Here is a 15,679-nt window from a genome sequence, read left to right as displayed (position 1 = left end):
CTTTAATATCAACTTTGTTGCCACACAACACAATGGGGATGTTTTCACACACTCGCACCAAGTCTTGGTGCGAGTGTGAGACTTTGTAACATTTAAGATCATGAAGTAATTCAGTGAAATACACTTGACCATTATTGAACTATTGCACCTAAAAGTTTGTCCTATTAAGTCTCTTTTATTTGCATCTAACATCTAACTTGATATCTGACATCTATAACTGTGAGTGTTTAACTGGATTTATGATCTCTCTAACTTTCCATTAAAATTTGGACGTTCTGTATAAATCCTAAAGACAAGACATATCCCTATTTTTAATCTGTGTGTGTTTTAGGTAGCTGCGATTTATCGAGATCCAAGTGTTGGAAACCTCATCAACATCGTTATAGTGAAGTTAATTGTGATCCATAATGAACAGGTAAGTCCAAATCTTTGCTAACAATAGCGATTCATTACCGAACACTTTGCAGTATTCTAGATCAAATACAGATGACTATCAGAAGATACCCGATCTGAATTGAGCACTTTTCTTTTCGATTTGTATTAAGTCCACTTTCAATGTTTTCAAATCTTTATATGTGGGACGTGGCTGATGCTGGGGATGGGAACTTGTTAATGGGCCTTCTCCCAGTACTTCTGCACAATTTGCAGTGATGATACTGCCACAATTCAGCGTCAGGTTACCAGCCTTTCAGACATCATACTCATCACCTCTATTCTGTTCAAACAGAATGATAAAGCCCATAGAATCCCTACAGTGCAGAAGAAGGCCATTCAGCCCATCAAGTCTGCAACAGCTCTCGGAAAGACCCTATCTAGTCCCACTCCCCTGTCTTCTCCCCATAAGCCTACCTAACTTGCAAATCTTTGGACACTTAAGGGAAAATTTAGCATTGGATTGGATTGGATTGGTTTATTATCACGTGTACCGAGGTACAGTGAAAAGTATTGTTCTGCGTGCAGCTCAAACAGATCATTCCATACATGAAAAGAACATGCAAAATAGGACAAACATAAAATGCACACCTTAATCTGCATATCTTTGGACTGTGGTAGAAAACCAGAGCACTCGGAGGAAACTCATGAAGACACGGAGAGAAAGTGCAAACACTGCACAATGACCCAGGGCCGAAATTCAACCTGGATCATAGAATCATGGAATTTACAGTGCAGAAGGAGGCCCTTCAGCCCATCGAGTCTGCACCGGACCTTGGAAAAAGCACCCCATTTAAGTCCACACCTCCACCCTATCCCTGTATCCCAGTAACCCCACCTAGCCTTTGGACACGAGAGCAATTTTGCATGACCAATCCACCTAACATGCATATCTTTGAACTGTGGGAGGAAACCGGAGCTCTCGGAGGAAACCCACGTGGAGAACGTGCAGACTCCGCACAGACAGTGACCCAAGCTGGGAATCGATCCTGGGACCGCGAAGCTGTGAAGCAGCAGTGCTAACCTCTGTGCCACCCATACACTTCCACATCCCACTTCATGTACCAGGCTTCAGTGCCACATTTGATTCATTCACTTTGATTGTCCAAATTATGGAATAATTTGCACAATCGGTCACACTCATGTGTCATGTTCAGCGAATGGCATTTTGGCGTAGCAACAAAGTAGAACCAAAATGTACCAGTAAAACAATGTGGAATCCAAGGCAGTCAAAATCGATCAAAGGAAATTGGTTGTGACTGAACTTAGCCATCAGAATTCAACAACTCCAAGCTAAACAAAATCTACCAATAACAAGGTCAAAAACTGACTCAAAACAATCAAATCACAAGAATAATTTTGGAAACTTTTTTTTGTGACATTTTTTCTTTAATCTGCCAAATGTGCAGATATTTAAAGAAAAACGCTTTGCAAAAGCTCAACTAATACCAGAACGTGCAAAAAAAGTTTAAATTTGTCCATAAAATAGCCCGATTCTTGTCAGAAATGTAGTTATTAAGATTTGACCCCTGAATCCTAACCTCTGCCAAGTCTGTCCTGTTACTGAATACGGCAGCAGAAGGCATTCTGATCAGGGCCAGTTTAGGTCAGTTGGCTGGACAGCTAGTTCGTGATGCAGAGCCAAGGCCAGCAGCGTGGGTTCAATTCCCATACTGGCTGAGGTTATTCACAAAGACCCCACCTTTTCAACCTTGCCCCTTGTCTGTGGTGTGGCGATCCTCAGGTTAAATCACCATCAGTCAGCTCTCCCCCTAAAAGGGGAAAGCAGCTGGGACCATGGCGACTTTACTGCTTCCCATTCACCTCTTCTGGATCCTCTTCCTGTCCAGAAGGGGGAAAACCAAGCTATTAAGTAAAAGCTGCAATGAGAATCGCCTGCTCTCTGTTCACTCTGAAGCTAGTCCTGGCTTACTCTTAATGGCCCACTGAAAACTGGCAAGCAATGTTCTGGCGCTTCACCAGACTGCCTTGAGCTAAACCTGTTACTTTCTGTCAGGTTCCATGCTGAACAAAAAAGCAATGTTTTGCCAAGTCTCTATTAGGCCTCAGCTGTACTGATTATGGAAATCGCACCTCAGAGAAGATTTCAAGGTTTTGGAAAAGATGCAGAAGTGATTTACCAGACTAATGGCAGGGATGATGGACTTCATTATGTGTAGAGACCAGAGAAGCAGGCATTGTTTTCCTTAGAGCAAAGAAGGTTAATGGGAAATTTAATAGAGGTACTAAAATTGTGAGGGATTTTCTTCATAGCTCACAATAATAAAACAACTCATTGGTCATTTGTATGTTACTCATAGAGATATGCTATCTACAACTGGTAGTAATTTTATAACCCACCAACATTCACCCAATAGTTATAAACAGAATTCCCCTGCACTGCTCTAGGTGTGCCCCAGTGAATCCTGTCAACTCTACCTTTAAAAGGTCGCTTCTCTCCCTCTAGCTCATTAACCTGTGGTTTCAGGTGTCTGAAGTTGACAACTCGGAACTGAGAATCTCATACTACTGTCATTCTTTTTTTCCTGTCCTGAGATCCATCTGAAAATTTTTCTCCCACCATCTCCGATCACCAATTATTCCTCCCCTCAAATCAGGCATCCAAGTCACTGTTCCATTGTTCCCGTCCCCTCCCATCCAATCCAGTCAGGAAACTCTCTCTGCTCCCTCTCCCTTTTCTTTCCTTGCTCATCCCAAAATACCTGGATGTTTCCCCCCTATCCAGTCTTCCTTCTGGTCACTCCAAGCTCACAACAGTGGTATCACTGAGCTGGACGTATCTCTGTACTGTGGAATTTAAAAAGACAAGGGGTGGCATTCTCCGTCCGTTCATGGAGCGGGATTCTCCAGACCCGCTGCAGTGAATGGGGAATTTGGCTGGGCACCAAACTCTCCGTCCTCGCTAGCAACGGTAGTAAGGCGGACTCGCGATAGAGAACTCTGGCCCTTCCCCGGACCACTAACATTGCCACAGGAAGGGATTCATTCCAGACAATTTGGGAGGGTCGAGAGCCCGAATAACATTGCAAATGTTCTGAGTTTAAGTTCAGTGATATGCTTTGCCATGTTTGGTATAATGTGAGTTAGATATAGTACAATGTGAGGTAGGCCCCTCTGTCTGACAATACTTGTCTCCAGAGGCCCAATTGTGTTGTGTTGTAGGTGGTTTTCATTTTGCTCTGGACCCATCCTCACTGGGAACTGAGTGGAGACCATCCAAACTCATTCTTTTCAAAGAAAGAAGACTGAAGCTGGGATGCACCTAGGCTAAATGTGCCACCTCTGGGTATATTCCTGGAAGCTTCATTACATGTCTTACTACCTCTGATCACGCTGTCCTGCTAAACAGCCTTTTTTTCTCCCCAGCCCCAAAGTTTTGTACAACAAAGGAATGCAATTGTTCAGATGAAATGAAAATGCGATTTATTTTAATGCCCATATGATTTTGTCTTGGGCTGCTTTCAGCAGAGTACTAGTGATTAGTCTGGGCTGGATTCAGGCCTCAGTCCAGGAGGTGAAAGGACAGTTTGCTAGACAACTGCATGGCCAAGTAATGCACATCAAGTATGAAAGCAAATTTGTGTAATTATTAAAGCAGATTCTTTTAAACTAAATACATTAACATTCTTTTTGAGTTGAAATTTGTTCGGAATTGTGGGTGCTTTCTTAAATATGTGAAATATCGCTTACCTGGCTTGAATTCAAATGGAATAGATCTGATATAAAAAGCAATGTTGCTTTCAGAAGCAGTATGAATGGCGTATCCATTACAGAGGTCACCATGAACATTGCATTAACGCCAGTGATTAATCCCACTGTATGTGCTCCAGCACTTGGCTTTATTCTGGTGTACAGGAGAATGCAGTGAATTGAAGTACAATTTGTGCCAGATTGTCTGTGGAGAAGCAGCTAGCCTATACCCACCAGCAATATAACTAAAACAATATAGAATAAATCATTTTAAAAAAATACTCTGACTGTGAAGTTTTAGTTTCACTGGTCTAATCCTGATTGGTTACGCTCCCCTGATTTCGGAGAAAGCTCCCTTTGTAGGGAGCTGACCTTTGGAGTCTATTTTGGGGCAAGGAAGACGTGCAAAGTACAGAGAGAAGTTTCATCTAATAGGCAAATTAATACTTTGAAAACTAAGGGCTGTTTGAATATCAGCGCTGGTTGGACTCACAAATGCTTTCACACAAGTAAAATATGTAGCCAAGGTAACAGAACAAAAAACAAACTTGTCCAGCGCTGGGTCAGTCCATATGGGGAATTAGGATCACAGTTACATTCGGCCCTTTTCCCCGGAAGGTTTGTTGACAGTACATGCAACTAAAATATTCTTGGGAGAAAGGTTATTATTGCTACATAACTTTTAATATGCCACCACGGAAGTTTCCCGTCTTGCAAGTCTACTCCCATCTGCTCATCCACCGAAAGAATTGCTCAATTGAAAATTGAAATGCAGATGAAGGATCAAAGCCTCAAAATGCAGGACACGACCCAAGTTAAACAAAATGAAGAGACTTGGCAAAGCCAGAAAACGTGTTTAGATCAAAAGCAGAATGTTGGCGGATGTTGGCAATCTGAAATAGTAACAGAAATACTCAGTAGGTTTGCCATTGACATTTCAGGTAATGACCTTTCATTACAACTGGTTAGACGATGCCCGTGTTTGTGGTTTAAAGACTGAAGGTTGTAGGACAGAAGAGCTGTTGGAATTAAGGAGTTCCTTAGCCTTGAGGTTGCTAGAAAGGATGAACGGGTGCAGGAGAATATGTGGTGACTCTCAATTCCAACACAGGGATATGAAGAGCAGGGGTAAATGGGTGGATATAGAATATTTTTACAAATAAATTAAGAGTTCCCAATTCTTTTCCAATTAAGGAGCAATTTTAACATGGCCAATTCACCTACCCTGCGCATCTTTTTTGGGTTGTGGGGGTGAGACCCACGCTGACACAGGGAGAATGTGCAAACTCCACACGGACAGTGACCCGGGTCCGGGATCGAACCTGGGTCCTTGGCGCCGTGAGGCAGGGGTGAATATAAAATATAAAAACATAAAATGCTGCGTAAACTCAGCAAGTCTGGCGGCATCTGTGGAGAGAGAAAGAGTTAACGCTTCGTTGATTTGAGGGTGACATAGAGTTTGGAAGGGACAAGATTTAGAGCAACATTAACCTAGGCAGGATATTGATTAACGAACAATAACAAAGGTTGACAATGAAGATTAAACTTACTGGAGTGTGGATTTCACAGGCACGAGTGAACTGCAGCCTGCAGATAATGTTCTCAAGTGCCCATTTTTCTTATGTGAGCCTTGGTATTGAGTATTGGCAGGCCATTTGACCACAAGGGGGCATCATAGCCAAACCCAATCCTATCCTCATGATAGATATCTGCAGAAGTCTGACAGCACTATGTACAGCAATCCTCATTGGAAGTTCAGGCCCAATTTCCCTCACCTCCAGTCCAGTTACACTGAAACCAATTGCAACTCCTACATTCACAAACTGTCACCTGTAGGATTGTTTTCTAAAAATAACGCGGCACGGTGGTACAGTGGTTTGCACTGCTGCCTCACAGCGCCAGGGACATGGGGTCAATTCCAACCTTGGGTGACTGACTGTGCTCTCCCCATGTCTGTGTGGGTTTCCTCCCGATACTCTGGCATCCTCCCACAGTCGAAAGATGTGCAGGTTACGTTGACTGGCCATGCTAAATTGCCCCTTAGTGCAAAGATATGCAGGTTAGGTTGGGTTGCGGGGTTGGGACGGGGAAGTGGATCTAGGTAGGGTGCTCTTTCAGAGGGCTGGTGAAGACATGATTCCTTCTGCACTGTAGGGATTCTATGAGCGTATTCCAGTTTCCTAATTCATTCATCCATGGTTTTGGTTTTACGATTTTAGAAGTACAGTGTTTTTATCCAAATAATTGAGGCAAGTAACAGTTTAAACTCTGGTCTTCAGGTACACCGCAGTGTACACGCTCTGATTATTTCTGCTGGTAGCAATAACATAGGATGGATGATAGGCCTCGGGAAACTGGATGGGAAAACTGGGTCTCTGGTCTAGAATGTGCCCAGAGAGGGTAATGAAGGTAGACAGAGATCATGGCAAAATAGAAAAGAGCTCTGTTACAACATCAAGCCCTTCCCTGGAATTTCCCATAATCTTAACTGGTAATGTATTGCACCTTGGCCTCGCTTGTATCAAGTGACCATTGCAGCTAAGGCCATTCTGAATTGATGCAAGGTCAGGATTTAAAAGGAAGTTGTTAGTTTTAATTGCCCCATTTTCCAAACTGCCATTTAAGAGTAATTTTATAATGCTGGTTGTTTTGACAGCTTTTTGCAGGTTTCTCAGCCAAGCTTCCAGTTGGTCACTTTTCAATTGTTCCAATTATAACTTGGAACATGGGCACTTCAGTAGAAATCCTGTTTCTTGAAGGAGGAAGAGGAGAAAAGAGAGAGGAATGGCAGGCAAATGAGTCCGCATCTTCTGTGGATGGTTTGCACCAACTAGTACCCATGCATCACTCCAGTCATAATACTGGTCATCGTATCCGCATAATTCATTGATCGGTTTGGAATCCAAGCACTCCAAAGCAGCAATATGAACATTAATTAGGCTTAACAACTTTGTCCTTGGAGGCTCTGCTGTAAATCTCTTGCTAGTTACCACATGCTCCATGGTTTACTTTAGTTACCATAGGCAATTGTGCACGAGTGTACAAACGAGGGCAATAAATTCTCATAGGATTGCTGCGAATGCTTCAACCTTGTGGTGCTGGACTCCTCCATCATTGAGGATGGGGACATTTGTGGACCCTCCTCCTCCAGTGAGCTATTTAATTGTCCACCACCAGCCCTGCGATTTCCAGGGCCCATTCCTCATTGGGGGTGAGGACTCAGATCTCTGACATTCCAACCCCGGTCTTGGCCCTTTTCCACTCATTATGGGCTATATTCTCCCGCGGGAACAAAGAAAGAGCATTGTGCGCCGCATGCTTGATGGGTCAGGAAGATTTTTAGCAGATGGCATGTGTGGGCACTATACCTGGACATGAAGGGGTTAAGCTGGCGGGTGCCAAGGGGTGGTGAGGAATAAGCATGAAGATCTGATGTGGGGAGGCTGCGACGTGTCAGCTAGTGATTTGTGGGGTGATATACCCTCAATTACGACTCAGGAGAGAAGATTGATAATTCAAAGGCTTTAATTACCAGAGAACCAGACAGCTGCTGAGAAGTGTGCTCACTGCACGCTGCCTACTGAATGTAACCTTATATACAGTTCCCTGGGGGCGGAGCCAGAGGCAGAGCCCCCCAGGGTTCCAAACCCGGTCTTAAAGGGGCCTACGCATGAAAGGTACATGTGTATACAGATATCATTCATCACATTCACCCCCTGTTTAAAATAAAATGCATAGTCCGTCGGGGTGAAGTGGAATTACATGTTCAGTCTTTTGGATAGTTTAATTGTCCGCATCGACCTTCTCAGCTCCGGTGGTGGTGCAGTGGATACGGTCGTCTTCAGTGGTGGTATATTCGGGAGCACGGTTGTCTGAGCCTTTGCCCGCGTTGGAAAGGGGGGGTTTCCAGGGTGACTAGGGTGATTGGCGCCGGCTGAGGGGAGGGGGATGCTATGGAGGGGGCGCTGTCAGAGTCGACAGCCGGTGTGGGGAGGGGAGCTTCGGTAGAAGGGGGGGTGTTGGTAGGCAAGCCAGCGGGTGCCAGGTCTCGCAGGGAAACGGTGTCCTGCCTGCCGTCGAGGCGCTCGATGTAGGTGTATTGAGGGTTTGCGTATAGTAGTTGGACCCTCTCGACCAGCGTATCTGTCCTGTGGCTCCCCACATGCCTCCGGAGTCATCAGCCAAAGTGGAAGCGAGACCCCAGAGGTGGGCTTCCTGGGGAGACAAACAAACGGTTGTGAGGGATCTCGTTCATGGCCGTACAGAGGAGCGACCTAATGGAGTGTAGGGCATCGAGTAGGACCTCCTGCCAGCAGGCGATTGGGAGATTTCTTGACCGTAGGGCTAGAAGGAAGCCTCCCAAACTGTCACGTTCTCCCTCTCCACCTGCCCGTTTCCCCGCGGGTTATAGCTGGTCGTTCTGCTCGAGCCGATGCCCTTGTTGAGCAGATATCGACGCAGCTCATCGCTCATGATTGATGTACCCTGGTCACTGTGGATATGGGGGGAAACCAAACAGCGTGAAGATGCTGTACAGTGCCTTGATTATGGAGGCCGAGGTCATATCGGGGCAGGGGACAGTGAATGGGAAGCAGGAGAATTCATCGATGACAGTGAGGAAATAAACGTTGCGGTTGGTGGACGGGAGGGGCCCTTTGAAGTCCACGCTTAGTCGCTCAAAGGGCCCAGAGTCCTTTACCGGGCGGGCCCTGTCTGGTCTGTAGAAGTGTGGTTTGCACTCCGCGCAGATCTGGCAAGCCTTGGTCATGGCCTTGACCTCCTCGGTGGAGTTGTGGAACTTGATGAAATAGGCAAGCCGGGTGACCCCTGGCTGGCAAAGGTCATCGTGGATGGCCCTCAGGCGGTCTTTTTGCGCGTTGGCTCACGTGCCGCAGGACAGGGCATCTGGGGACTCGTTGAGCTTCCCAGGACGATATGTAATATCGTACGTGTAGGTGGAGAGTTCGATCCTCCACCTCAGAATTTTATCATTCTTTATTTTGCCCCGTTGTGCATTATCGAACGTAAAGGCGGCCGACTGTTGGTCGGTGACGAGGGCGAACCTCTTACCGACTAGGTAGTGCCTCCAGTGCCGCACGGCCTCCACTATGGCTTGTGCCTCTTTCTCGACTGCAGAGTGTCGAATTTCCGAGGTGGTGAGGGTCGGGAGAAGAACGCTACTGGTCTGCCCGTCTGGTTGAGGGTAGCAGCCAGGATGACGTCTGATGCGTCGCTTTCTACCTGGAAGGGAATGGTTGCGTCCACCAAGTGCATGGCGGCCTTGATGATATCGGCCTTGATACGACTGAAGGCCGACTGAGCCTCAGCCGTCAGGGGAAAAACCGTGGTCTTAATGAGTGGTTGGGCTTTGTCCGCATATCTGGGGACCCACTGGGCATAATAGGAAAAGAGCCCCAGGCACCGTTTGAGTGCCTTGAGGCTATGGGGGAGGGGAAGTTCCTTAAGGGGGCGCATGCGGTCGGGGTCTGGGCCTAGGACCCCGTTTTCCACGACGTAGCCGAGGATGGTTGGCCGGGTTGTGTGGAACATGCATTTCTCTTTGTTGTATGTCTGATTGAGGGCCCGGGCGGTCTGGAGGAACTTCCTCAGGTTTGCGTCGTGGTCCTGCTGGTCATGGCCACAGATGGTGACATTGTCCAAGTACGGGTATGTAGCCTGTAAGCCGTACTGGTCCACCATTTGATCCATCGCCCTTTGGAAAATGGAGACTCCGTTTGTGACGCCAAAAGGGACCTTGAGGAAGTGGAAGGGCCGACCGGCTGCTTCGAAGGCCGTATAGGGGCGGTCCTCTGGGCGGGTAGGGAGTAGATGATAGGCAGATTTTAGGTCGACCGTGGAGAATACCCAAGACTGGGCGATTTGGTTCACCATTTCTGCTATGCGGGGAAGTGGGTACGCATCGAGTTGCGTAAAGCGGTTTATGGTCTAGCTATAGTCCACCACCATACGTTGTTTTTCTCCGGAGCGGACTACCAGTACTTGTGCCCTCCAAGGGCTGTTGCTAGCCTCTATCACGCCTTCTTTTAGTAGCCGCTGAACCTCTGACTTGATGAAAGTCATGTCTTGGGCACTGTACCGCCGACCCCTGGTGGCGACGGGCTTACAGTCGGGAGTAAGGTTCGCGAAGAGGGGAGGTGGTGCAACTTTGAGTGTCGCCAGGCTACATACCGTGAGTGGGGGCAGGGGTCCGCCGAACTTCAGGGTCAGGCTTTGGTGGCTGCACTGAAAGGCCAGACCGAGCAGCAGGAGGGCACAGAGGTGAGCAAGGACATAAAGTTTAAAACGGGCATATTTGGCGCCTTGAATAGCGAGTTTCGCGACACAATGATTTGAACCGAATGAGACCCAGATGCGAGGGCAATAGTTTTGGAGGCAGGATAGGTGTGCAGGGAGCAGCGTCTTATCGTGTCTGGATGGATAAAACTCTCCGTGCTCCCGGAGTCAAAAAGGCAGGGGGTGTCGCGGTCGTTGATTTGAACCTGCATCATTGAGTTTTGCATGTGCTTTGGCCGAGATTGATCGAGCGTGATTGCTCCTAGTTGCGAGCAGTCAGAATCCTCGGTTGAATCGGACTCGCAAAATGGCCACTGCCGTTGGTCGCACATGTTGGGTTTTGAAGATGGCCACCGCCAAGATGGCCGCCCCATGACTCGCACGAGGCCGATGACGCGTCTGAAGTAGGCATGTCCGGCCGCCGTGCGGCCGCGTTGCGGGGCCTGTGGTCCCGGGAGTTCGATTTCTGGGCCTGATGGGACTTTTGTTTCTGGCCTTTGGGCCCAGCCAGGCAGACCTTCGCGAAGTGCCCCTTCTTTCCGCATTCGCCGCAGATAGCGGAGCGGGCCGGGCAACGCTGGCGTGAGTGCTGGCCTTGCCCACAGAAATAGCATGGGGGGCCCCCGGTGTGAGCAGGTCACCGCGCTGCGCAGGCCTGTAGCGTGGCTGAGTCTGGAGGGGATCGAGAGGGGTTCGCAAGGTCCGCGGAGTACGTGCGTAGATTATGGTGGGCCGCTTCCAGAGAAGAGGCGAGGTCCTTCTAGAAGCCACTGCCGGATGTATGTGGATCGGATACCGGACGCAAAAGCATCACGAATATGTAGGTTCATGTGGACTTCTGCCGTCACCTCTTTAGGTCTCAGTTCCTGGCGAGCGCGGTGAGTCTCTCCAAGTATTCGTCTAGCATTTCCCCGGAGCACTGGCGGCAGGTCGAGAGCAATTGTCTGGCCTGAACCTCATTTATCGGCTTTACGAAGCGCTTCTGTAGGATTTCAACCGCCGTTTCGTACGTCGTAGCTTTCTCGATCATGGAGGATAGTCGGTGGCCCACCCGGGCATGTAGTAAGCTCAGCTTGCGAGGTCCGCCAACTTCAGTCTCTGAGGAATTCAGATAGTCCTCAAAGCACCGGAGCCAGTATTTAAACATTTCAGTGGCTTCCGGCGACCGAGCGTCCAAATTGAGCTTCTCTGGCTTTAGACCGCTGTCCATCTTGATATAGTCTGGTAATTAAATTGAGATACCCTCAATTACAACTCAGGAGAGAAGATTGATAATTCAAAGGCTTTAATTACCAGAGAACCAGACAGCTGCCGAGACGTGTGCTCACTGCACGCTGCCTACTGAACGTAACTTTATATACAGTTCCCTGGGGGCAGAGCCAGAGGCGGAGTCCCCCAGGGGTCCAAACCCGGTCTTAAAGGGGCCTATGCATTAAAGGTACATGTGTATACAGATATCATTCATCACATGGGGAAAGGGGGGGGTTGGGATTTTGAGGGATGGTAGGTGGAACTAATGCGAGGAGAGAGGTGGTGACCCTTGCAGCTCATTGAAGGTAGTTGGTTTTCTTCCTACATTGGTGTTCCTCGTCATGCTGCCCACACTAACAGCCGCTTCCACTGCCTCCCAGGCGGCATTGCAGACCCTGCTGCTGGTCCTCCAACCCCCTCAGGGGAACAGGGTGGCCCATCTCTCTCATCGATGGCATCAAGAAGACTGGCCAGTTCGGCATCGCCAAAGCTAGGAGCCAGTCTGCGCACTGCCGTGTTGTGTGTTAACTGGGAGTGAGTGGTGAGGGTACGTTTAAAAGCAACTTCCTCTTGTTAGCAGTGAGAAGCTGAGGTGCGAGTCAGGCGAATCAGACGGCGAGGGAGCCAGTAATGGTGAGAGTCTTGTGGGGGCTCATTTCTGGCACTAAGTGCCATTGAATATAGGCCGAGATCTTGCCAAAGTGGCTGTCTAGAAACACTCTGCCAAACGCATCCAAAATGATACTTTTTCTGTTGAATCGCATCCACACTCTGGGACGCGAGAGTTAAAGTAATTGTGACCAATTTGCACAGCAGTAAAAACAAAGAAAGTGCCATTTGTAAAACCTGGACTGGATTTTGGAATGCAAACCACTAAGGGAAAGCATTGTTATTCTGAGAAAACATCCTAAAGCGTGTTTTTGAAGTAGAGTTTGAAAAGTCTCATCTGGAGGGTTTCTGAGGAGAAACCCACAGATACTAATTTGGGTTCAGAGCAAAGTGCGAGTATTTGACCACAGGCCCCCTGTGTGCTTAAAATAGACTTTGTGTCAATGAAACCATTGTGGATTAAGATGTACTTCGTATTCTATGTAAATCCTAAAACCTGTGTGTAACTATAATGGCAAGGGGAGAGTTAAGGCGTATTGTATCATAGTCCTATTTTTACATGTTGATTAAATATTTTTATCTTGTGAAAGCTAATTAATCGTCAAGTTACTCTGTTCCTCCATGTTTTATAAAAAAAGTGTAAAAGTTACAGTTCCATTCTGGGATCTTCCTGCCCAGTTACAACACCAACTGGGATGGTAACATTCGCTCACTTAAATTTGGGATTATGGCTCTTTAATGGTTTGAGTGTATTAAGAGTGTAGTATAGTCACTGCTGCTGCAAAGTGTGTCCTCCATTCAGAACAAACCAGTATTCAATGGAAGGTAAGGTGGTGTAAGAAGGAAAGGCGAGTTTTGCAGCATGTTCACCTGGTTTACTTAGATTAAGATTCTATATTTTGCTTCTTTGGTAAAGCCCCTGCCTTAGAGTAACCCTACATTCCAATAATGTACCGCTCCACTTGCTCTTGTGCACTCTACAGCTCGCTCATGTGGAATTTGCTTTGGGTGTTCAACAGGGTGACCCCCCCCCCCACCCCATGCACTCGCCCCCCCCCCCCCCCCCCCCAAAAGCATTATGGAAATTGCAGCATTTAGCATTGTTGCTTCACAGCGCCAGGGTCCCAGGTATAATTCCCGTCTTGGGTCGCTGTCTGTGAGGAATCGGCACATTCTCCTCGTGTCGGCGTGGGTTTCCTCTGGGTGCTCCGGTTTACTCCCACAAGACCCGAAAGACGTGCTGTTTAGGTGAATTGGACATTCTGAATTCTCCCTCAGTGTACCCGAACAGGCACCAGAGTGTGGCGTCTAGGGGATTTTCACAGTAACTTCATTGCAATGTTAATGTAAGCCTACTTGTGATAATAAAGATTACTATTATTATTAAAGGCCATGCTAGACCTCGTCTTCACCTTCCTGATTTATTTATTACAATCTAGAAAACTAACAACAGCTTCAGAAAAGCTGGCACAGTCTCCTGGAAGCTGACAACCCAACAATGACCCTGATTATAAACCTGCAACATGAGTAAACAAGCAAGTTACATGGGTTTTGTAAAATAAGCTGTCGATATATCCAACATTTTTGCATTTGGAGCAGGAAACTCGTTCATTGATTAACCTGACAGTTTTCACCCCATTTACAAACCTCAATCACCTCAGTTCATACATTGCTGCCTTCCATTTCCTATTTCCTGCTTCCAACTCTTCCCTTCTCCGTATTCTTCGTTTTCATCCATTTGTCTCCTTCACTCTCCTCAGTCCTGTACCTACCTGACCGCTGCCACTAATTGACTTGTGTATTTGGGTCCTGTTCCGAATGGGTCTGATTGGACCAACCCTGAAAGAAATCCGGCTATTGCAGTACTCCGAGCGGAAACTGTTGTTCCCATAGGAATTCCCACCTGTCAGATGCCGTGGCTGGAGTTCCTTTCTTTTAGCGGTGTGAGTGGCACCGAGGACCAAGGGATTCAGCCCAGTCCAAACCATGAGCAGCCAGTCCTGAGTAATTGTGAGTCTGAGGAGAGAGGGGCCTGACGCGGTTCAACCTGTTGTCACTCAAATTAAAGGAAAATACCGTGGATGCTGGGAATCTGAAATAAAAGTGGAAAGTGCTGGAAATACTCAGCAGGTCTGGCAGTGTCTGTGGAGAGAGGAAAACATCGGGCAGGATTTTCCAGTAGCGCCCGCTACCCCTTAACACCGGAAATTTCCGCCTGAACGGTACGTCAAGTTTTCCGTCTCTCCCGCAACGGTCCCTGCAGTGGACGGGGCCGCAAAATTTACCACAGAGTTTACATTTTCGAATCGAATATGTTGGAATGATATTCGGCGCAAAATGCTAACTCTGTTTCTCTCTCCACAGATGCTGCCAGACCTGCTGAGTATTTCCGACACTTTCTGTTTTTATTTCAGCTTATTATCAGCCTGACCTGAGTCGAGGGGAGGTGAGGACAGAGGAACCTGAATTGAGTAGCTATGCGAGTAAGGAGGCAAGAGCCCAATTTCCACTGATATTCCCTCAGCAATCTCTGAATGTGCCAATGTGTGATGCCAGTGAGGAAAGCTGGCGGTGGGTACGAATGCTGGTTGCGCTGATTTTTCTGTTGTTGTTGTTGACAAAACGGACCTTCATTTTAAATTGCTGTGGCTGGGGGGGGTGAAAAGTCTGCTGGGGGGTGAAAACCAATAAATCCCATTCCGCATTATTTTATTTTTAAAATAAATTTACAGTACCCAATTCATTTTTCCAATTAAGGGGCAATTTTAGCGTGGCCAATCCACCTAGTCTGCACATCTTTTGGGTCGTGGGGAAGAAACGCACACAAACACGGGGAGAATGTGCAAACTCCACACGGACGGTGACCCAGAGCCGGGGGCAAACCTGGGACCTCGGCGGCGTGAGGCTGCAGGGCTAACCCACTGCGCCACCGTGCTGCCCTGTCATTCCACATTATTAATGCTTTTCATTCTTCACCTATTCAGGAAGGACCATCCATCAGTTTTAATGCAGCTACAACTCTTCATAACTTCTGTGTGTGGCAGCAGACACAGAACATTCTGGATGATGCCCACCCATCTCATCATGACACCGCGGTCCTCATCACTAGGTAACTGTTGCTCGTGAACCTGTGTTTCCAAATGACCAATTTCCACACCTATTGCTTGATCCTAGATTGTTACCTTGATTTCTTTATTTGATGGTTTCCGAGATAAATATTCTGCAATCTGTTAACTGCGAATAAAATGTGAATTGCTACCAAAATTGCTGAAAAGCAAAACAGGAAGAGTTGCTCAATTGGCCTGATCAGGGGTAGGAATTTTGTTTAGAATCTGTCAATGCTGTTCAGCTCACCAACTGGATTCTCGCACAAAGCCAAAGG

The 15,679-nt window shown here is 47.3% G+C and overlaps 1 protein-coding gene across 3 annotated transcripts in view; it reads left to right on the top strand.

Annotated features, from left to right (window-relative positions):
- The window catches only part of LOC140396161 (A disintegrin and metalloproteinase with thrombospondin motifs 20), a 529,969-nt gene that overhangs the window by 169,717 nt on the left and 344,573 nt on the right, over nt 1-15,679 (top strand). For all 3 annotated transcript variants that reach the window (XM_072484409.1, XM_072484408.1, XM_072484410.1), the window contains 2 exons: nt 332-415; nt 15,282-15,406. In XM_072484409.1, coding sequence (XP_072340510.1) covers nt 332-415; nt 15,282-15,406 — 209 coding nt within the window. The remainder of the gene's footprint in view (nt 1-331; nt 416-15,281; nt 15,407-15,679) is intronic.

Source organism: Scyliorhinus torazame, chromosome 19 (genome assembly GCF_047496885.1).
Source record: "Scyliorhinus torazame isolate Kashiwa2021f chromosome 19, sScyTor2.1, whole genome shotgun sequence".
NCBI classification, from domain to species: Eukaryota; Metazoa; Chordata; class Chondrichthyes; order Carcharhiniformes; family Scyliorhinidae; genus Scyliorhinus; species Scyliorhinus torazame.
This window is presented reverse-complemented; position numbering and strand designations above follow the sequence as displayed.